Raw genomic sequence first — 24,374 nt, 5'->3', positions numbered from 1 at the left:
ACGAAAGTTTTATTAACTTTTATTGTCATATCAAGATGATACAACTGCTAAAGAGCATGCTCACAGTTTCTGCATAATTAAGATGCACATAGTTAAAAGGGAAAAAAAAGACAAAAAAAAAATGACTCTAAAAGGTGAAACACTACAAAGCTGATCTAAGAAGGTCAATCTGCTATGTGTAGCCTATACAACCACCCAAAACGTGAAATAGTTCCCAGACCACCCGCTCTAAGTGTGCACATGCTGCAGTCACCGAAAATAGTCGCTTTTGTAGCTACAGAATAGATCACGTATGGAGCTATTTCACTACTTTTTTTTAAAAGATAATATCATTTCTGTATAGCCAGATAGACCAACAAAAGGTGGCAGCCGCTGCTATTAGATTGGCTTTCCATTACTTAGACAACGAAGCCAATTACCAAATATATTAGTTGTGTTGCATGGTGCGTAAATATTAGATGTCACTTTGACTATGAACTATGCTGATTGGGCAAAACGATAGTAAAAAAAGGGTGCTTAGTCATCTCCTTTTGGTGACAAAAGCAACACTTTTGACTACATTATCATTGTCTTTTAGAAAAATTGTCCTTTATTAAGAGAACTCCTTTGTGCATGTACCAAAGAAAACTTTAATTTTTAGAGAGACCTTCAATTTCCATAGTTGTCTGTTCCTATTTGGCACATTGTGATGAATTAGTACGTGATATAAGAAATTTACTCAAAAAATTCATCTTGCAAGAGATTCCACCGGAACTCATCACGCCCTTGCGACAAGGAAATATAGCTAAGGAGTTGAGTTAGCTCGTTCCAAACGTGCAGCTTTGAGCAAACGAGGCTCCTCCGGAAGAAAATTTCAGATGGGTTTAAGCGTAGCACGGTAGCAACCGGGCCCTCCTTGTTTCACGTAATATTATATAGACTAGGATACTGCTCTCTGAGTGGTGCATTTTTCAGCCATTGATTCTTCCAAAATCTGATTTAGGACCCATCTATGATGATGGAACCAAAGCGGAATAGGATATTCTTGAACTTCATCAGCATAGCTATGAAATGCAAATCATCTGGTTTCCATGTAACCCATGACAAAAGTTTGAATCCAAGGTATTTTTTTTTGCAATAATTCTTACCAATTTCCTTCTCCAGTTTCTAAGTAATAAAGCTATTCACATAGCATGGCCAAGTTATGGGCATCAAGATCCTTTATCCTTGAACCACCCTGTTTTTTAGGTTGACACATGACGCTCCACTTCGCTATACGGTATTTTTTCTTATGATTATTGTCTTTCCAGAAGAATTTGGAATGGTGATAGTCAATCTGCTTTAGCACCCCCACGGTATAAGGAAGAAGGACATCATGTAAGTAGGCAGGCTGCTGAGAACTGAGTTGAGGAGAATGAGGTGTCCACCTGCGGATAGGTATTTGCTCAACCAGCTTCTCAATCTTTTCTCGATCTGGTCCACGACACCCGATCAATCCGAGTTCTTTAGCTTACAGTAGTGAACATGAATTCCCAAGTAGCGCAAGGGTTACTCCCCCATAGCGCACCCAAAAAGCTCAGTATATTGGTTCATATTTTCTTGGGCTTGGTTGAAACAAAACAATCGCTTTTGTTGAAATTGATTTTCAGGCCAGAAAGCTGCTCGAAAGCACATAGCAATATTTTCAAGTTACTAGCCTTTTTCAAATCGTGGCCCAAGAAAAGAATGGTGTCATCCATATATTGTAGGATAGATAAGCTATTCTTCACCAGGTGTGGTACTACACCATTAATTTGCCATTCTCTTTTGGCTCTCCCGATAAAAACTACCAATATATCAACAACTATGTTAGACAATGTCGGAGAGAGTGGGTCTCCTTGATGTAGACCTTTTTTTTTGTCTAAAAAATATACCGATGTCGTCATTGACCTTCACTGCCACACTGACTCACGAAACGAAAGATTGTATCCAAGAGCGTTATTTAGGTGAGAAACCTTTTATTCGAAGCGATTGTAGTAAGAAAGGTCATTTGACTTTATCGTAAGTCTTTTCGAAGTCTAATTTTAGAAAGACACCACTTATCTTTTTATAGTGCAATTTGTGGATTGTCTCATGTAGGATTACGACCCCTTCAAAGATGTTTCTACCTCACATAAACATGGTTTGAGTGGATCAGATTATCCGATCTGCTACCCCGTTTATCTGGTTGGTTACTACATTTGTTGAAATCTTGAAGCTGATGTTTAGCATGCAAATAGGCATATATTGTTGGATACGAGCAGCGTCTTTGAGTATCCTGAAGTTAAGGCTATGGATTGACAGTGTTCCATCATATAACTCCTAAAATAGCATCATTAGGTCATTTTTATGACATCCCTGAATTTTTGGTAGAACCCTGCCATGAACTCATCTTGCCCGAGTGCTTTATTGTGTTCCATCTAAAACACTGTACCCATGATGTCTTTGAGTAGAAGGGACTGTAAGGACTAAACATGTTGAGATAGCATTTGTGATATTAATGCTAGTTAAATATATATGTTGATCGCCAAAGTTAGCATCATATTCAAGACTCAGCCAATTTTAATTTACAAGTTGAATGAAATTATCTCAAATTGGCATTGTATTAGTTGTAATATGCACTTAGTCAATGCCATACAACAAATAGACCACAAGAGCATGGACAATTCACTTTAGGTTAAAACGCAATCACATGAGCGACAGCAGACTGGTTAGGGGACATGTTAGGTGTCACACATGGCTCACGATGTTTTAGTAACAGGGATGGAAGCATCATGGGAATACAGAGGGTCTTGGATTTGGATCCCATCAAGGTGCTGGGGCTAATGGTGGTGTGATCATAACATGGAGCACATGGTTAAGTTATAAGCGAGGACTTATCGCAGGTTTAAATAAGATGAAACCTGTACCTAGTTCTAGCTGTGATGCATGTTCTTTTGCATCTCATTCTTCCGTTAGTTCTCTGACACCAGAGCATTTTCCAGCCTTGCTTGCAGCCAAGATCTGATCTTGTAGTAATTTAAAAAAATTCACAGAACATGGCCTAACATTATGTACTTGGATGGATAGATCCAGTTGATGAATTTCTGCAGGTACAGTGATCAAAAGCTAGTTATGATTGTTGGTATCCCATTTACCGAATGTGACTTCTGTCAGTTCAGAACATTCTGCAGCAAAGAAACTGACTGCAGAGGTTAAACAATGATGCAAGAAGGATAAACATTTAATTACCCTGCCATTAGACGCTTCTCACAACGTGTTATTTGCCGAGGACTAGTGCTGTCAGGAGCCAATTTACTTGAGACAGTGAATTTCAGTTTTGGACTGTTGGATAATGATTCAAACTCTAGAAGTATCCTAGTTAAATACGACTCCATAAATAGCCTATAAATATGAGACACCACTTATACTTGTAATTTGGGATAATCATAATAAAGATATGTCTCTCGTGGGTTTTTTACCTCCTTATTAGACGATTTTTCCACATGAATCCGTGCCTCCTGTGTCCATCTATTTCCTAACATGGACAGCTGCTCAAAATTGTACTCTAGCATAGAGAAATCCTTGCGGGTCAGCATTTTAGGTGGCTAGCAGCTTCAATGTCAAAAGATAAATTTGCTAATGACTATAGCATTTACTGATTTACCCCTAGTGACTTCTGTAAAGATGGGTACATTCTACTAATATAAGAAAAGGCAACAGCTAAAGATAGCTGCAGAAAAGTAAAGGTCTCATGCAGTCACTTCTTGCTTCCAAAGTGCAATGCCTACTAGAGAGAGTAGAGAGACAGGCATCCAAGTTTCTGGCCTGACAACTACTGGATGGACCCAAATTGCTGAGGTTGGGATGGTCTGTCTGCCTCAGAGCCTATCTCTGATCTCATGATAGCTTGCCATGGTTTCCAAGCTTCAAATTTTGGCAACGGTATGACAAGAACCAAGCTCAAAATTACTGAACCTGCAATGAAATATTGGGAAGAATATACATACTATTTGAACTTTGACAAAGATTTGAGAGTTCTATCTTTAAAAAAAAAATCGAGAGCTCCACATCCACAGCGTGACAAAGCAAGAAATCTGGCTGGGCCACAAGATATTAGTGAAAGCCAAAGTTTAAGGACAAAATCACATCTTAACTAATCTTTGTGACTCCTTTTAGTTCTCCACGTGTTAACGCCACTGAGTAGCCGCAAAGGGGATCAGGAGGCTATCACAATTCATTATTTGCATGAGCAACCTCATAATGCAAATGCCGTGGAACATATTCAAACTTCTTCTCACCTGCATCAGGCCTTAATTCTCTGGACATTTTCGAGATTTGAGAAGGCCCTGCAGATCAGCAGTGCATTAGCGCATGCGTTTATCGACCAGCAAGATGTGGACTGCCACCATGGTAGTTCAGGCGGCACTACTCCATGTTTCTTTCCCTGTAAAACTTCTAAAAAAGAGTGGTTTGTCATGCACGTTGGAGCACAACATGGACCACATCAATTTTTCTCTGCCTACCCTTTTCAAGAGTGTTTTGAAGACTTGCTCAGAATGATGTCAAGAAGCCATGAAATATATAGGATTATAGGTTACAGTGTGATGTGTTGAGGCAGTGCCATGGGTCACACTATCTTCAGTGTCCCCTAGGCGCAGACCTAGTGGTTGGCGACGATTTTGCGCTCCCTGGTTTTCAGGATTTTGTTCTCCTAACGCCCACATCACTGTCTTCATCTTTATGCCTCTGGGCACTATTCTATATCAGGAGTGGGGTATTATGCGGGGGCACAAAGAATAATTAGTTTGCACTTGAGTACAGATTATTATATTGCGCACGGCCATTCTATTGCTTTGATTAGTTTAGAGAAAAGATTTTAGGAGGGTCACTAGAGAACATAACCAAACAATATCAGGTGAATTTGGTCATCAATTGCACCATTTTGTTTTAAAAAAGAAACAAAACAACAGAACATACATAAAAAAACAGTTACAAATTTCTAAGTGCAAAAGATTTTTGAAGTATTGAGAAAAAAATAGAATTACATGGTGCTTTGACTCAATGTGCATCTTATAGAGTGGACCAATTTGGGGGGAAAGACAGTTTTGGTTGATTCGATTACCAACTCTATGATTGTGCCATCAGCCTTGGATGTTTCTCGGATAATAATTATCTGGACTCAGCCATCTATCGGCGAAAATCATGGAGCAGAATTATAGTTGGGCCTGCAGTTTTATTTGTATATGTATGTCTGCATGCGTGCGGAGTACCTGAATGTGGATTCCAGTCAACATCCGTGCAAGACTTTTTTTTGCGTATGATGTGTCATTCTGATAGGGAATTCGGATGATCCGTCCATTATTAGATTAGGTTCGATTCTCCGAAGTTTTTCATGCATAGTTCTTAATATTTTCAAATTAACCAGGGGACTTAAGATGAGTTAAAAAACTAGACCTAATCTAGGAGGAACTAGGTGGTCTTTCATCCTGTCTAGACTCTGAACAAATCGCCGGCCGTTACTGAACATGTCATGCCTGCGTTACGTAGCACCTCGACGCCTCGGCATGCATGCATGCAGCTCTGCAACTCCGCCTTGGGACGATGAACCCTGCAGCGCGCCACTGGTCCTGCACCTCGGAACTAGCACGGTTTCCTGAAAATTCTGCGTAACAAGATGCAGGAAAGAAGACTGGATGCATGGGAGCCAGGTGACGTTCGTGTCGCAGGATGTCCGAACGGTGTCAGCCGGCGCAGAGCCGAGGTATGTTCAGAGACAACGTAAGGACGAGCTAAATCACCGCGTTCAGTAATCAAGGACGCGAAGGCTTGTGAGTGACGAGATGATCTTGGATTTTTGCTAAGAGTAAAATGCGTTGTGGGTACGCATTCATAGTTGTCTTGTGCCTCTTATATTAGTTTCTTAATCAGTAGTAGCTAATACATATAGATTATAACAAAATAATATTACAGTAATACTTCGAATTAAATAGATTACCTAAACAAAGCAATACATAGGGCTTAAAGCCTATAATTCATTGCATCCACCGCTGACCAGCCGATCAACAGAGAGCTCAACAGTGGAAATATGGTAAACCCAATGAGACAAGTAACTTAGGTACGAACATAGCTTTAATCTTTTATGCTTCATCATCATCATATCTGGAATCATAACTATTGGATCAAGGTTAAGGTGGCTATGCTGACTAGGTCAAACGGCGTGCCATGTCAGCAATGTTGCTGATGTGGTCGTCACGTGGACGTCAAAGGGGGCTTTTGTCATCGAAACAAGAGCCACTCCTCTTGCCCATGGCAGAGCTTCGTCGGTAACCTCAGCAAGGTTGTTGACATGGCCACCATGTGGACGTCAGAGGGTGCTTTGGTCATTGGAACAAGAGCCACTCCTTGGGTCCACGACGGAGCTTCACCGATAACCTCGCCTTGTCCGATAAACCCTAAAGTGTGTTAGTTAGTTTTGCAGTTTGTTAGGTGCACGCTTGATCTATTAGGACATGTGCGGTTTTAGCTCTAAGGCATGCTGTGTTCACATCGGAGAAGTTTTTGCTCTGCTAATTCCATGACTGTGGCAAAGCGCATGTAGTGGGGCTGGTACTTTGGATCATGGCGAGCTTGTAGGAGGCCACGACGTATTCCATGTGCCATCTGAATAAAAGGAGAAGAAAATTCCAAAAAGCTACAGTGGGATCGTAGTACAAAAATCAGACTTTCAGAGTTTCAGAATAGAGCAAACTCTAAATGTCTTCATAGTATTGTAGCTCATCTGAAATCTCCCTGATTTTTGTCAGAGCACGCGTCATGTGTGTGAGTCTTTAGTGATTGTGTAAGTTGTAGATTGAGGTGGCTGCTGACACGCCTGGGCGGCACTTCTAGCGGTAGCGACGATGACATGCTACTAGATAGGCTTCTATGCAACACAGGAAAGATGCTGGTGGCGACGATTCTGCTAGTGACTAGCCAGAGTGGCAACTGGACCTCATCGGAAATGGTGCAGGTTGCGGTGAGCTACGGGTTTGTGTTAGAGATAGAAAGTTATCTTTATGATTAAGGTAGACATGTATAGATAGAATAGAATCAAATTTGCTTCCCTCCTGTATCTTGACGTGCAAGTCAAGTTGCTTGTGATCTCCTATAATCTCGCGATGTAATCTTGCCGTGCTTAGCCGGCCTATATTAATAGATCTACGCGGCCTCTAACGAGGTGAAAATGCTTCCAAAACAATTCACATGGTACCAGAGTCGTCCTCCTCCAAAAACACTTCTATGGCGAGCTCCTCCTGCAATGGCCTTGTCCTTCCATCCTCCTTTTCTCTTCCCATCATTGAGAAACTCTCCAAGACCAACTTCTTGCTATGGCGCGCCCAAATCCTTCATGTGATTCGTGGCCCAAAGCTTGCCAGACATCTTGACGGCACAAGCATTCCTCCTCCTGCTCTAGTTGACACCAAGGAGGGAGATAAAACAGTCAAAGTTCCAAATCTTGACTACGAGCAATGGTTTGCCACGGATCAGCAAGTCCTTGGCATCCTTCTATCCTCTCTATCAAGGGAGATTCTCACCCAAGTGGTGATGATGACTAGTGCGGCACAAGTATGACACGCTCTTGAGGACATGTTTTCCTCACACACACGTGCGCGGGTGGTGAACACGCACATCGCGCTAGTGACGACCCAGAAGGGCTCCATGACAATTGCCGAGTACATCGGCAAGTTGAGGGCTCTCAACGATGAGATGGCGTCCACCGGGAAGCCCCTGGACGATGAAGAGATGGTCTCCTACATAATCACTGACCTCCAACTTCATCCCATAGTGTCTGCTATTTTGGCAAGAACGGAACCCATCTTGGTTAGCGAGCTCTACTCTCAACTCCTGAGTTTTGAGACTCGCCTAGATCTCCTGCATGGGGGCTCTCAATCTTCCTCATCTATCAATGTTGCCTCTTGAGGTGGTCGAGGATAGCGTGGTCGCAAGGATGTGGATGCGGCAATGGCGACGGGCGTGGGAACGATTTCAACACGCGTGCCCCCAACAACAGGAACATCACCAACATGCGTGCAAGACCGACCTGTCAACTCTGTGGCAAGCCCGGCCATCACGTCTTCAACTGCTAGTACAAGTTTGATGAAAGTTTTGTTCCAGATGAGAAAAGTGCAGGTGCAGCGACGGCCTCTTATGGTGCAGCGCTGACTTGTTACGGTGTGGATACAAATTGGTACACCGATTCTGGTGCCACCGATCACATCACAAGTGAGCTCGACAAGATAACCGTTGAAGACAAGTATAATGGCAATGAACAGATCCACACTGCTAGTGGAGCAGGTATGGACATTAATCACATTGGTCATGCCACTATTTCCAGTTCTAGCCATACACTCCACCTTCATAATGTTCTTCATGTCCCAAAGGCTAAGAAAAATTTAATCTCTGTTCATAAATTCACCTCTGACAATAATGTATTCCTTGAATTTCATCCAAATTTCTTTTTGGTAAAGGATCAGGCATCGAAGAAAATTATTCTTTAAGGAAGATGTAAAGGGGGTCTGTATCCCCTTCCATCTGTATCTACTCCAAGCAAACAAGCTCTTGGTTTCATCAAACCTTCTCCAGCAAGGTGGCACAACTGTTTAGGTCATCCCTCCTTTGCAGTCGTCCAACAAGCTATCAATAATAATAGTGTTCCATGTTCTAGTGAGTTTAATAAAAACTCGGTTTGTGATGCCTGCCAATAAGCTAAGAGTCATCAACTACCCTATCCAAAGTCCAATAGTGTGTCAAGTGCACCCTTAGAACTTGTCTTCTCTGATGTATGGAGGCCTGCTCCTTATTCGATAGGAAGAAAGAATTATTATGTCAGTTTTATTAGTGATTATAGCAAGTTCACATGGGTGTACCTTCTCAAATATGAATATGAAGTTTTTTAGAAATTCCATGAGTTTCAAGCTCTTGTTGAGAGACTGCTTAATCGCAAAATCATTGCTACGCAAACAGACTAGGGAGGCGAGTATGCAAATTTGAACTCCTTTTTTTTTTTAACCAAAGTTGGCATATCCCATCATGTTTCATGTCCCTATGCTCATCAATAAAATGGCTCTACTGAAAGGAAACATCGCCATATTGTTGAAGTTGGTCTCTCTCTCTCTCTCTCTCTCTCTCTCTCTCTCTCTCTCTCTCTCTCTCTCTCTCTCCCTCCTAGCACATGGTTCTATGCCCTTAAAATTCTAGGATAAAGCATTCCTCGCTGTGACCTATCTAATAAATTGTCTCTCTAGCAAGGTCATCCAAAATTCCACTCCCTTGAAGCGTTTATTTGGTCACGAACCAGACTATAACCTTCTTCGTATCTTTGGGTGCACATGTTCTCCTCTACCTCTTCTCCCTTTTCTTCTTTATTCTTCCTCCTCCTCTTCTCCTACACCTCTTTCTTTAAATGCTCTAGCTCCACTAGGGGGGGGGGGCTGGTGCATGTTTGTCTCATACATGCCATGCTGGCAGCTCAGTCAGCTCCACCTGGACTAGATTGCCCCCTCTGTCATGACCATGACCTAAATTGTGCCCACCTAATAAGATTAGTGACATTGCACAATTTATAAGTTTTGTGACAAGGTTGCACCAACCGTGCAAGTTTTGGTACCCACGGCGTATTTTACTCTTTGCTAAGCAACGGCTCTGCAGCAGTGCTGTTTTAAATGAATTTAGGCCTCCAAACTCCAAAGCTAAATGTAGAGATTGAATGCCGTTGGAGAAAGTCTCAAATTGCACCAAAAAGAAAATAAGAGCAAAGGAAAAGGCCAAAAAAATGATGATTCAGTAAATTAATCTCCCAGTAAACCACGTGATTACCATGATAATGAATCATTTGGGAAGGACAAAGTGCTTGCTGATGCCTAAGAAGAAGAGAGGCTAGGATGAACTATTTGAGAAAACAGAGGCGGGTAACTATGTAAAAAAAATGAATACATATGAATGATTGGGATTTGAGCCAGGCTTAGTTATGTTTGGGCTGGGTTAAAAGGGGGGTCTTATCGGGCCATGCCATATTTGCTCAGTCCAGGTGCGATCAATGGGCCAGTCATAGCTGGAGAACTGGGCGAGCAGCATGGTCACATGGCTCGGTGTTGCATCATAGCGGTGTATCATGGCTTGTGGTTGTGGTCCGTGGGTCGAAAGGCGCCTTTTGCAGTAGCCCACAACCTCATCCATTCCAAACCATTCGCGGTCCCGTAGCCACAAATGCGCAGTTACTAGTTTCATTACAAATCAGACACACACGCACTCATAGTCTGGAAGTAATATTTCGGATTGCATTATCTAAAAGATTTTTTTTTCTAACAGAGGATAGTTTTTATGTAGAACACGATAAACTATCTAAAATATTTGTATATTTTTTTACCTCATATTAGTTATTAAACCTATCGTACAAGGTAATATATATATATATATATATATATATATATATATATATATATATATATATATATATATATATATATGATGGTACTCATCCTTATAATATACCACATTTTTAGTAATTTGTTAATTATTAATTATTAAATCATCATCAACTAGCTTCCAACTGTGCTAAAAAAAAAGAGCGACTAGATTATACATAGTCCGCGATCCGACCGTACTATAACTCACATAGTCAGAAATAGTTCTTAGCAAAAAGCGTTCTTTATAGTCAGGAATCATCTCTAACTGAATGAAATTTTTTTAGTAAAAAAACTCCAACTAAATAGAGTTCTACTAGTAGGGTCCTATCTAGTCAGGATTATACTTGTACAGGCCGAATGGTTACAATATCTTTTTCTATGTTTTCAGATAATATCCTATTAAATGTGCACAACTTTTGAAGATGGTTGAAAGAATCATATCGTTTGTAAAGAAAACTTTGAATATCAAAATTTGTCAGTAATGCTATTAACTGCAGTGGTAACATTAGCGCCCATTACGAAATAATATGCCAAACCACTCTTCCTTATAAATAGGAGGGAAATCGATGCTATATTCTCCTTCGTATTAGCACTCTCGAATCCTCCATCTTCATGCAAAATCTTTCTCCTTTTATCAACCTTCAGCCCCAAACCTCCAATGGCGTCTGGTAACGTGTGGACCACCCACGAGACCTAGGATGCCCGCATCCAAAAACTAGAGAAGGAAGAAATGGTCACCCTAAAGAGTCTGATTTCTTGAAAGCAAGTAGAGGAGAAGAGTTTCCAACCCCGAGCTTTGGAGAGGTCATAATATTCGAGGCTTTTTTCACTTCAACTTTCATCTCCCCATCTCGGATTCTTCAAAGAAATCCTCAATTTGGAGGGAGTTGGTATGCATGCTTAAAGTGGGTTGGTGTGTGTTCGGTTTGGATTACATGCGATTAGCAGGTTTAATCACTACTTAGGAGTTGCTATAACCATGACCGAGATGTATACTAATACGTCAGCGTCGTAATAAACTTGACAGCCAAGTAGGCAACTAAATAAGGACTCGAATCCACACATCGAAATGCATGGATGAACGTGACTCACAGTCACAAGTGCACGAGATAGGGAGGAGAAACAGGGATGGAGGAAACTGCGACGACGAGGTTCGTCGTCGATCGACAACAAAGAAGCAACTGCCTCTATGGAGGAGGGTTGGGACTTCCCCACGGACACCTTCATGGAGATCCTGCTGTGCGTCCCACCGAGCTCACGGCGACGGCTCTGCCTCGTCTGCCGACACTGGCGCGACATCATCGTCGAGTGGACGTTTGTCGAGAAATCCTGGGGCTATTCGGCTTCGGCGTACGTCATCGACGACCTCCCGGAAGGACCCTGCCGAGAGCCATGGACAGACGGCTTGAGCCTCGACACGTTTGGCTACTTTGAAACGGAGATGGTCGGCACGCGCAACGGCCTGCGGTGCCTGTGTGACAACACCAAGCCCGACGGCGCCATCACTTTGGCCAATCCGGTCATCGGAGAGACGCTGGCACTCCCTCCGTTGCCGCGCTCCGGCCAGTGGGCCTTACCGGATCCGATGGCACAAGGCGTACAGCTTCGCGTACCACCTGAGGACGGGGCAGTACAAGATTGTGCACGTCCCGTGCTACTTCGACAGAACCGGGCAGTTCGACGTGGTGCAGGTTTTCATGCTGGGGGAGGCGTCGTTGCGCGACGTGCATGCCCCCGCGGGTGCGAGCTGCTGCCTCACCGCCGGCCTCATCAACGTCGACGGCGCGGCTTACTGGGTCACCAAGGGCGCGGAACTGTTGGTGTCTACAGGCTTTGATGATTGAAATAATTAGGCGCTCTACACGGTCATTTCTTTAAATGATTCGAAAGGAAATTTTATGAGATCCGGTCTCACAGAAAAATCTTTTATTGTGCATATCATGTATCCCTCTTATTCCTCTCAGTTGTATGTGACGGCCATTGAATTAGAAAATGACGGTATGCATTAGGATCTTATAAAATCTTTAAATGAAAGATCTTATAAAATTTCCTTCCGAATGATCCATCGGCCGCTCTGTGGTTCTAGCCTTGTACATGGCTACTGTGCTTGATGAGCAATCTGACATGCGATTCTGTTATTCACTCGATACCACGTGGAATTGAAATTGTTCACAGCTAAATATATCAAGAACTAAATGCTCTGCATATTGTTCGGTAGTACTTTGTTTCACTGTAGATGTGGGTTTGGGTGGGCAATTGGGGATTGCCAATCAGTGCCTGTCGTATGACAAACCAACATTTGCAAAATGACGTGCCATGAGAATTTCCCATAACCATACCTAATCGAATGAGAACTCAAGGCAAAGAACCACGTCACAAGCAAAAAAAGAAAATAAAAAGAGCAAATCCAAACAAAGGAAACAAATTCGTCTAGAAAAACAAAAGTAACAAGAAGTTTGAACCTTATACGAAGATGAAACCGTGCAAAATTGCCAACATTTGAAGTTAAGTACTCACCAAGCAGCCTTGATGAATCCGTGGACATCGGGCGCCTGACTTCTTTCAGGGGGGGACACGAAGAGGAAAATATATATATTCGATTTTGGTTACCTCTGCCCACTAAGGCCCATCATGTCCATAAGCAGTTCTTCAGATTAGTCTCTATTAGGCCCACCAAGGCCCATCATCCTCATCTTATTTTCCTCCTCCTTCCCCACAGGCAAAAGCAGTGTTAGTATCCACTCTAAAAAATATTGTCATCAACAACTTGTCCCCGGCTATCATAAAAACTGGGAAAGTGCTTGGAAATCTGCATAAACATTTTAAATCTCAAGTCTTTATGGATGCAGTTTTGAATGTTATTGTTGTTTGTTTTAAGGTACAATTAATAATATCAGGATTTTATCCGTTGCTATTTATTTTAGGACCAAGTACTCCTGGACACAATTAAATTATGAGATTAAATGGTCTAAACATCCTCAGCATTACACAAGTGGAGAGGAAAGAAAAGGAAAGATAAAAAATTTGCATGCAGAACAAGTGTCATTTGATTGCATTGGATCCTTCCACGTGTGATTGCATGGGATCCTTCCATGTGTTTATCCCATTTGCATTAGCAACCGAGTTGCAACCACTATAGCTGATCAGGACGAGGATCCCCTGATGCCGTGCGCCGTCGCTGATACGTGGAACCGGACCCACGTGTCAGCGACGAAGTCACCGTGACATCGACGTTAGGGGATCCGGATCCCGTTGATCAACGGCATAGATTTGTGTTGTCACTAGCATAACATGATGCATTATATAGATTTTTGTATGCATTGGCAATCGAGTTGTGACTCCTGGAACACAACATCTATGATCGATGACATGGACTCTTTTGATGTGAGCAAACAACATAGACATTATGAATCATATGCATATGACATTTCAGTTACCAGTGGAGGCCACTGAGCAACTACCCAATTGTAAATGCAAGTATGTGGTGTAGTTCAAAGGATATCATGGCTGAAAAAGTTGACACCATTGATAGGATATGGAAAAAAGGGAGTAGCTAATTATGCAAAAAGGAAAGGAAAAGTTGTAAACCCCTAAACTATTGACTATTTGTCATCCAAGTGTAAACACCCCCAGGCATTACACAAATGAATAGGAAAGAAAAGGAAAAACTAAAATTTTCCATGCAGAACAAGTGTCATTTGGTTGCATGGGATCCTTCCGAGCATTTGCCCTATTTGCATCTGCAATCGAGGTGTGAAGTGAAAACACAATCGATGATCAATGACACAAGAACTTTTGTTGTGACTACCAAAACCATGATGAAGTGTATGGACATGACATTTCACTTACCTGTTGAGGCCAACAAGCATCATTTGCATCAAAAACAGAGTTGTGAAGGCTCTAAGAGCACAACGTCAATGATCGATGACTTAGACTCTTTTGTTGCAAACAACACAAACATGACAAATTTTCTAGATATGACATGTCACTTAGCCATGAATTCATTGAGCAACTACTTAATGATAAATGTAGCCAGTGGCATATAGTTTCTAAATGACTCCTTTTTTTATGGATCCACTCTCACCACCGACCTGTCTTTATAATTGGCATCTGTCGCAAGAGGAGGTTAAGGAAGTTGTCACTACTGATAGGATAGACAAGACGATACTCATCTAGTTGACATTCTCAAACACTGATTTTGTAAAGTAAAAGGGTCAACTCCTGAACTATGGACTATTATCGACTCAAGTGTAAACACCCCCGCCACAAGTGGACCAACAAAGAAAACATAAATATTACAAGTTTTCCATGTAGGACTAGTGTCGCTAGTGTCACTTTGGTCACATGGGACCCTTGCACGTGTTCCTTTGGTTTGCATTAGCAACCGAGTAGCAAAGGCTCTTACTATCGATGATCAACGACATCAATTATTTTTTGTTCTGGCCAATACAAATAAGGTGAATTGTATGGACATGCAAGTTGTTTACTTGTAGAGACACATAGCACCATTTACATCAGCAATCGAGTTACGAAGGTTTTCAGAACACGATGTTGATGATCAATGACATCAACTTTTTTAGTGTGAATAACACAAACATTATGAGTGACATAGACATGACTTGTGGTGCTGAGCAACTACTCAATGATAAATATAGTCGATAGCATACAACACAGAAGCCATTGAACTACCACTATAGTTGGCATCCGTTGCATGGTGAATTGTATGGCCAGACAAGGTGCTTATCTGTAGTATGCCACCAAGCAATGTTTGCATCAGCAATCGAGTTTCGAAGGTTTTTAGAGCACACAGTCGATGATCAATGACAATACTATTTTTTTTATTGTGAATAGGATGATCATTACAACATGTCACTTATAAGCAACTACTCAATGATAAATGCAATCGATGGCATATAGCAAAAAAGCCACTGAACTACTGCTACAATTGACATCTGTCACATGGTGAATTCTATGGATAGGACATGGTGCTTACATGTAAAGCCACCGGGCATTGCTTGCATTACCAGCCAAGTTACGAAGGTTTCTGGAACACATCGTCGATTATTAGTGACATTGATTTTTTTTAAAATAGCACAAACATTATGAATTGCATAGGCATGATATGCCTCTTACTTGTGGATACCAGTGAGCTCTACTCAATGATAAATGCAGTTAGTGACATATCTCAAAAGCCATCGTAGTACCGCTACGGTTGGCATCCAATTGCATGGTGGATTGTATGGACAAGGCAAGGTACTTACTTGTAGAGCCACCGAGTATTGTTTGTGTTAGCAACCGAGTTATGAAGGCTTTTGGTACACATCGTTGATGCTCAATGACATTGACTTTTTTTTGTTGTGAATGGCACAAACATTATGAATTATATATATACATGACATATCGCTTATCTGTGAAGGTCACTGATCAACTACTTAATAATAAATGCAGTCAGTGGCATATAGCACAAAAGCTATTGAACATATAAGGTCAAAAACCACCGAACTACCACCAAAGTTGGCATCCGTTGCATGATGAATTATATGGATGGGACAATGTGCTTACGTATGGAGCCGCATTGCATCATAAACATTATGAATTACATATATATGACATGTTGCTTACCTGTGGAGGATATCGAGTCACTATTCAATGATAAACTATAGTTTGTGGTCACAATAATTGGCCTCCACTCATGAGAGGAGGTCGAGCCCGCTAGTGTTTATGAGTAACTTCTTATATGTTGATCTTAAATAAAAATATGATCGCCGCAATGATTTAGATAAATCATGAAACATATATTATACCACTTCAACATCGAATCGCACTTTGCAACTTAAAATTTTCTAATAATACTAAAAAAACTCAAAATTTTCACCGCATACACAGGTTTCAAATACATGCTATACTTTGAAACATCACTTCCATCCCATTTCTGTGCTTTAACAGTTACATGTCTATTTTCTCTTGTGTCCTAACCAGACTAGGGTTCGAGACATGGTGCGACAAAGGTATTCCCACCACGACGCAATGGTCCGATAGGAGGAACGACGACAAGACTTGACTCTTGAGTCCGAACCACTGATCCAGGCAGAAGGTACAATAGGCACTCGTATAAAAACAAGGTAAAGACTTATTTCTGAGCGTGCGTACTCCAATGCACTCGTGTGCACGCTCATATCCATCGTCCGCTATGCATCCATCAACACGCGCGTTAATGCTCTGGCCCAGATGTGGAGCACGCCACGCGGCACCCGAACGGTGCCCGCCTGACTTGCTCACAAGCCTCAACCTTATTCTCCCCCTCGCCTTATCCCCTTTTCCAACTAACACCACACAGCCGCTTGTCTGCTCGCCGACAGTGAGCTCCCACTGGTAGCACCATAGCAAGAGTGTCCGTTGCTCGGCTGCCACTACCTCCATGTCTTCCACCCCGATGCCTCTAGATCTGCTCTTCGGTGTCCTCCCCCTCACCTTATCCCCTCCGCCTAGATCCCCTTTTCCAACCAACACCACACCGTCGCTCGTCTGCTCACCGACGGTGAACTCCCACTGGTGACGTTGTAGCAAGAGGTCCCTCTACTCGGCTGCTACTCCCTCCATGTCTTCCACCCTAACACCTATAGATCTAATCTCCGGTGGCGAGCTTCCGTTGCTGGCCCCGTAGTAAGGGGGACCCGGTGCTGCTGGCCTCCTAGCAAGAGGGGAGCCGAGCTGTAGGACATGCTGCTCTTCTACAGCACGAGCTGCATCGTAGGCATCAAGCGCTTGCAAGAGGTGACGGGCATGTTCATGCCTCCCACGCTATGCGTCGTCTGATCGGTCATGGAGACGCCATCGCCGTTCCAGGAGTCCGCCCACTGCGACGTCTACCACTGCACCTTCTCCACCTTCCGTCGCCGCGTACGAACCCCCCTCCTCTCCTTCTATCTCTCTGAAAAATTGTCTGATCCCCCAACCAAACTTGTTTTGATGTAAACTTCTCTGTCCTCTTGCTGTGAATCGGATCGTAGCTTAGCTGGTTGTAGTAGTGGAAATACCATGACTCTGACGATTTTTTTCTTTACTTTGGCAGCATCACTGTCGCAGCTGCAGGAGGACGCTTTGCCATGAGTACTCTTTGTACCACATAGTAAGCAACCAAAAATTGTGGGCGTTCTGACTATAGATCCTATCCAGCAGAATGTCAGCACTGTTTCCTCCTCAGCCACACAGTCGAACCCGAGACCAAAGAAACTTTCTAGTACCCAACAGAAGGGTTCAACTTTGTGTGGAACGCGCCCTACGTGAGCATCGGCATGCATTCCAGCGTCGGAGCAAGGAGCACCCGAACTCCAAGAGGCTCCATGGGGAGTGTGCCGCGACGACGGCGATGGGGACATCGTCCTGGAGCTGGTGATCAACGGCGTCGGTGGTGAGTGTGCTCGTGCATCATTTTGATATTCTCATTTGGGAAATTTAGGTTAACTTGTCAAGCATTTCTTTGGATTTTTTTAGTTTTTCCTGTGATCTTATGTGGCAAAAGAAGTTGCTTATGTGTGGAAGAAGAAGTGCTTGCGAATTAAACGAAAATGCTTCTGCATCATCACCATAGTAATTTTGCACATTCAGATGAGTATCCTCTAGTGATAGCATCAATTCTGTCACTATAAGCATCTATATCCCAGCTGCATCAGAACTTGCTGCACCAAACTGATTATAGTTTGTAGAAGAGCATGCTCTAGCTAGTTGAGTACAAAAATGTAGGTTGAAATCTTCATTTAGTGTTGTCATACTGAAGTTTGTACTTTCATCAATAGGTGCTAGTTCAAGTCAATCTAGAACTGCGAAAATGAAAGAAAAATACAATTATTAAAACCATTTCAAGAATGCATTATAAGACTCTTCAGTTTCTATTGGAAGCAAGTTTTACACTGCACTCTAGTATTTTTTTTTAATAAACTTGCCAAGGATATATGGTATATGTAAAAAAAAAAAATCATCCTTGTGTTTCTTTTACTGATGTTTTCATTAGCAGCAAAGGTTGTGTTCATTAGCAGTTTTTAAATCCTCATAATTTTGTTTTCTAGATTCAATCGAAGAGCATATTTGTGCATTTTCTACTGGACAATTTTCAATTTCTCATAATACAAGCATTAATTGTGCAAACGTCCAATTTTCATTATTTTTTTAGGCCCAACCCTTTTGGCAATGCAGTAGATCAGCGGCCAAGCCAAAGTAATGCAAAACAACGTAATGTTCTGGGATTGTGTTCTTACGTTGTGCAAGCAAAACGATCTTTTCTGTTTTTTTCTTACTGCCACATTTTTGTTAAGGTATTAGAGCAGATTTGTCGTTTTATGTTGGCATGCAATTTTTCAACGGATTAGAAGCATTTTAAATGAATTAGAAGCATTTGTCGATATGCCGTTGGTTTCTTTGGTGACGTTCAGTGTTTGCGTTTTTCTAACGCTAGAATTTACTACTTTTTTGGAGACAGGATCGACAGATCTCATATCCACATAGGATCGCTAAATGATGCCCTTAGGAGTTAGGTCCAAAAACAGTATTGTGTATTTTTAAAAGCAATTTTTTATTTCATCAGATACTATTTTTAATACTTAATTGAGTGACGAAATACATATATGCTTTTTGTCAAGGTTGCAACTCTCCATGACAATATGTCCTTGTTAGAAGCAAGATAACAATATAGTTATTTTTCACGTCTTCTCTCTCCACAAGCAATATTGTATCTTTTCATAAGTATTTTTGGAGTAATCTGCTCTTTTTGGCGTGAGCGCTGAAGGAGGCGGTGGCATTACGACTTCGGATCACCAGCGCAATTGGTTTGTGAAAATCAGTTGTTTCATCTGAAGGGGGCAGGTACAAGTACATCATGGTTGTCATGTACAGGTTTGAAAGCATTTTTATCTATTTTTGAAAGCAATACATAGTCAACTTCAAAGTATTTTTTATTTATTGAAGGCAAGTTCAAAATGTATGAACAATTCATGTTTCCTATAAAGTACTGATTGAGTTTCATGTCCATATAGTATTTTTTATATATTTCTGAAAGTAATACATAGTCAATTTGAAAGCATTTTTTGTTGATTATTGGAAGCAAGTTCATTATGCACATCTGATTATTGACATAATGCATTATTGGCTTCCAAATTTGTGCATGTCTTCGAGAAAGGCTACCTGCAAGCACATTTGCAAGTATGCAAATTTACGATTGCAATAATATCTGAAAGCACATTCTGGCCTTATATGATGCATCTAAAACAATTCCTTTGTTGTTTCGCAATTGTGCAATGATGTAAATGGCCAAGACATGTTCTACATTATTTTAGTGTATAGTCAAATAGGCTTTGTGCTAATTAAAGGTGAAAAATCTACCTGGCTTGTACCAATAGTGTTTTTCTACGGATTCTATGTAGATATGCTTTTCTGTTTCTAATAATGTTTTCAGAAAAATAGATATAATCTGAAGAATTTTATGTGCACGTGCATGTTCCTGCATGCAGATGTCTAATTTGGGTAGGTGATCTAATTAGAAAACCAACTAATCAAGTAATTTCCTAATTAAAAAGTATGCCGATGGAAGTGCATTTGGATACAGGTGCAGGTGTTAGCCGGACCTAAAAACAAAAAGAAAATTCAGTTAAAAACCGAGAAAAAGATTACAGTACTGCGAATCTTCACAAACGCTTTCGTCCCAGGTGCAGAGTCTGTCGGTACGTGTAGCGCAACATAATTCCCCAGGTGTCACGAGTGATGAAAACGTTGATGCACGCGCCCAATCTCGACACACTGCACCGCATCCACGATCCATCCCACTCCCACCTGAGCGAACAATTTTTTCCCTTTGCGTGAGATGTGAGCAGACACTATTGGAGTACCACGCATCCACACTTGCGAGCGCGCAGTGGCAAAGCTCGGCGAACGGTGACACCGTGGCGGGGAGGGGGTACGCCGTGTCAGCATGCAAGAGGGGCAGCTCCAGCCCTCCCCACTCGGCGTCGCACACGTAGCAAGCCACGCGGCGGGCGGCGGGGGCGGGACGCGTTGCGCGCGTTGCTGCCGGTGCAGGTGCGCCCCTCGCGCCCGCCACGTGACACCCACGTCCCCAAGGCCCACGCCCCCCGGCTGGCTCCTGCCCGCGCCGTGGGCTCCATCTGAGGGAGGCAGGCGGGTACGAGACGACGCGAGCCAGGAGGCCAGCCCTATCACCTATCGGCGTCATCCCCACGCCGGCTCCACGTGACCGGCCCGGCATGCTTGACGCTTGTGCGATCGCGACGGAGGTGACCGGTCTCGTCGCCTCCTCGTCGTGCGCTCTTCTTTGCCTTGGGGCCTTGGGGGAGCCTCAGAGCCTGGCAGACTGGCACTGCAGCGCTCTCTGCTTCTGTGTTTCGGCACCTCTGCAACTTGCGGCGCTCATGATAACTTAGGATAACTTTAGTGGTTTTAAATAACAGCTAATTTTTATTAATATAGTATTTAGAGAGAAGAAATAGACGGAATAGAGATAAAACTGATGTGGAGAAGAATCTTACTAACGAATGAAATTTTATAAGTTAGTTTTCTCATTGAAATTAAAAATAACTCTAAAAATTATGAGATATATTAGAAATAGAATCTTTTAAAAAAATATTCTAATAAAAATTAGAGATAATAGCTACCTCTTATTATTGAAGAGGCAGGAAAGTCCTTTGTTCGAGAGGAAGCCGCCTTGGAAAAGGCTTAGGAGAGATGTACGACGTTTGGTGATGATTTGATTGGTCTCCGCACTTGATTTTGGCACTTTGCTACGTCGGACTTGGTCTTGGTGTGGTGGTTTTTTAAAAAAGATTTATAAATAACTAAAACTTTCGTAGCATTAGATTTATTGTGAAATATATTTCAGATACTTTTAAGTATTCGTAAATTTTTCGTTAAAAAAAACATAAGATCAAAATTGCTATAATAAAAAATTAGTGATAAGTAAACAAAAATAGAGATATTACTACTTACCCCACCACCATATTACCGTAGCAGAGCACCGACGACGTTCAGCCTCACCGTGGATACCCCATCCATGGATCGATGGCTAAATCTTTTTTTTTACAGCTGGCTTTCTTTACCAGAGCTTTCCTTGGAAGCCGTTTTACGGCGGAGTGCGGAATAAGGCCTTGAGCCCCCGTCGGACGTGCATCATCATAGTGCACTACCACTATGCTACAAGCATATCCGTTGATGGCTAAATCCTAGTGGCCTTTTTAAAAAGAAAATTTTATTGACTCTATCTACCCTCTACAACTTCGTAACACCAGAGCGGTACGAGTCTAATAATCACGTCGAGCACTTGTCTTCATGCTGTCTAAGAGCGATATGTTTGGTCTCCCAAAAATCAAGTACCGCAACTGCTTGCAAATCACGTTAGCGCGTATAGGTAGCGGAGGTTTTACTACCCCCGCCGCAGACTCCAGCGGCGACGCGCGGAAGCAGCCGAACGGGGAACCGTGGAGGCGAAGAAAGCGCAGCGCGGGGCCGAGAGCCCGAGAGGAAAGGAAAGCCCGCGACGAGGCCGTGCGCCATGGATGGGGACGGGGACGTGTGTGTGTGCCCGTCCAAGTGTCGCGCGCGCGCGCCGCCTGGCCCGCCCGGCCGCGCCCGCAGCGGAGCCGCCACGACGCGGACGCGCACCGCGCCACCAACCTCTCGTCGACCCGTCGCGCCCGTGGTGGGCTCCCGCACGCTCGGTTGCTTCTCGCGTGCACCGTGGGCAGGGCAGGGCAGCGCGGCATGGGCGCGCGATCAGTGGGGTAAGCGGATTAGATACTGACGTATACTGTTCATTCGGTATTTTATTCTATAATTTTTTCGAAGTTAGGATCGAATACGAATAGTATCGAATAATTATTTTTTATCTTATATTCTATTTTTTAAGCTAAAATCGAAATATACAGTGCTGTAAGCTTTCGATTAATCAAATAAATATAATTTTTTCACTTCATTTGCATTACTACACAACACATTAAATAATATAAAAGTGCAATAAAAATAAACACACATAGAGTAGCCGCTGATCCTTAATATTATTTTCATACATATGTGTGACAATTTACCTATATATTATTATATTGTTAAGTAAAATTATAATATGTTTTTTTAACATCTAACATTTTAATACTTAGGATGGATAACATTTATTTGTATCTTATTTTTTCTTAGATTTAGAGTTAGACTTAAATAGTATCAAATAACTATTATTATATTTATATTTACTTCGTAACACTTCCCTCAATCGGAGTGAGCGGAAAATATCCGTCCCGTTTTTACCCTACACGCGATAGAGTTGCCGTGGTGACAAGTGGGCGCCGCGGTGCGGGCCTTGCCCTGCCCACGTCTCCGCTTCCTGGGGCTTTCTCCGCGTGCCCCCGGCCGATCGACCTGTGCGATGCATGCGGCACCACCGCACGGCCGCACCGCCGTAGCAGAGAGCCGTGCGGTGGTGCCTACAAGCTCCAGCTACGCACTGTGCTGTGACCTACCACTCCACTGCACACGCAGGCAGAACAGGCCACTCATCAGTAGCGCCAAAAAGAACCCGCTCCAGCAGTGCAACCAAAACCTTCATTAACTGAACCAAAAAATCTTACTACGTATGAAGGTAGATAAATGATGCACTTTACGCAATGATCAGAGGATTATTCTATCATATTTATTTTAGATGCAGTGGACTAGTTTAACGACATTTTATTTAAAAAAAGACAAATAGACAGAAGAGCAGATACAATATTACGGCCAATAGGCGCACCTAATCTGATCCAATGAATTGGCCCCTGAATTCCTCATCGGATGCCCATTCTGGATTAGCGCCTCCACATGCGCCGATACCAGCAAAATCTCTCAACAATATCTTGCTTAATGAATTCTTTAATTGTAACCATCAATCATAAGAGTACTGTTCTTACTTAATGCATACTTCAGCTATATTCAACAATCATCAGAGTACGAACTGTCTTTGTTGACTTCCCTGTGATATTCTTCCGAAGCACACACAAAATTCCTGCACTAAACCCACACTAGCTCGTGTATTTAGTATCTTTTGCCCAGTAGCCGACGTAGCAAAATTATAGAAGAGAACTAATCTTCATTCTCCTTATTCACCTCATCTCTCTCTTCTTCTTCACTTGCAAAAAAATGAGAAGAAGCTATAGAAGAGTGGCCATAGGTAGGAGGGCTTGAGCCCCTCCCCTAAGCATCGGCCTTAATTAATCGGGTTTGTACATGGAAATCATGCAGCATATTCGCGGTGTTGGAGGTTTCAGCCGCAAGAACCCGCCGTCCCTTTGTCCGCGAGCCAAGTTTAGGAAAATCAAATCGCAAGTGACTATTTTTAAACCTGTACGATCACATGCTACCTTGATTAGTTGCTCGTTAATCACCTCGTTTTTCAGCATTTCCCACTACACAAGTATCAAGACTAATTTAGCCAATACGTAAATGTCACTGCAAAAGGTAAGATTGCGATTAGCAGATCCAGATGCGCGTTAAGAGACGCCCCCCCCCCCCCCCCCCCACTATTCCTCTCGATCAACATCATCCCAGCAATGATCGATGCTCCCCGTCGATAATTCCAGTCATCTTGTTCAACTAAAACCCGGGTTTGAACGAGCTTATGATGGATCAGAGGGACAGATGGCTGCATCTGGGCAGATGGGACAGAACACGGGCGCTTACGCGTCGAGCATCCGGGCCCGGTGCTGCAAGCTTGACAAGCTTCATACTCTCCTTCAGTCCTTCTCCCGTCTTGATATAAGCTAATCCATCGTCAGCCTCTTATCATATTTCAGAAGCTTGATAAAATTCATTTGATTGCTTCCTATATACCAAACATAGAAGACTTCTCTTTTTACATTTTTATCTGGTTGACTACCAAGACATAAACCATAAGCATAAATCACACAAGCTGTCCACTAAGTCTGT

At 42.5% G+C, this 24,374-nt stretch overlaps 1 protein-coding gene and 1 non-coding gene across 2 annotated transcripts; both read left to right on the top strand.

The window, feature by feature from the left end:
• The first annotated feature begins 7,743 nt into the window (after positions 1 to 7,743).
• LOC133896527 (small nucleolar RNA Z247) lies at positions 7,744 to 7,876 on the top strand. Its single transcript, XR_009905780.1, has one exon. It is a non-coding gene; the product is annotated as a small nucleolar RNA Z247 (small nucleolar RNA).
• A 3,737-nt stretch (positions 7,877 to 11,613) lies between these two features.
• LOC133895172 (uncharacterized) lies at positions 11,614 to 12,268 on the top strand. The gene is made up of 2 exons (XM_062335344.1): positions 11,614 to 11,943; positions 12,020 to 12,268. The coding sequence occupies exons 1-2, from the start codon at positions 11,614 to 11,616 to the stop codon at positions 12,266 to 12,268; spliced, it is 579 nt and encodes a 192-aa protein (XP_062191328.1).
• Positions 12,269 to 24,374: the final 12,106 nt, after the last annotated feature.

The sequence above is a fragment of the Phragmites australis genome, chromosome 16 (assembly GCF_958298935.1).
Source record: "Phragmites australis chromosome 16, lpPhrAust1.1, whole genome shotgun sequence".
In the NCBI taxonomy this organism is placed as follows: domain Eukaryota; kingdom Viridiplantae; phylum Streptophyta; class Magnoliopsida; order Poales; family Poaceae; genus Phragmites; species Phragmites australis.
The sequence above is the reverse complement of the archived record's forward strand: the minus strand, read 5'-3'. Positions and strand labels throughout refer to the sequence as shown.

What these genes read in the sequence shown, in the direction of transcription:
- LOC133895172 (XM_062335344.1), top strand. Translation starts at nt 11,614, where the DNA reads ATGGAGGAGGGTTGGGACTTCCCCACGGACACCTTCATGGAGATCCTG. An exon ending in CCATCACTTTGGCCAATCCG is followed by an intron (nt 11,944 to 12,019) that starts GTCATCGGAGAG and finishes CGATGGCACAAG; the next exon opens with GCGTACAGCTTCGCGTACCA.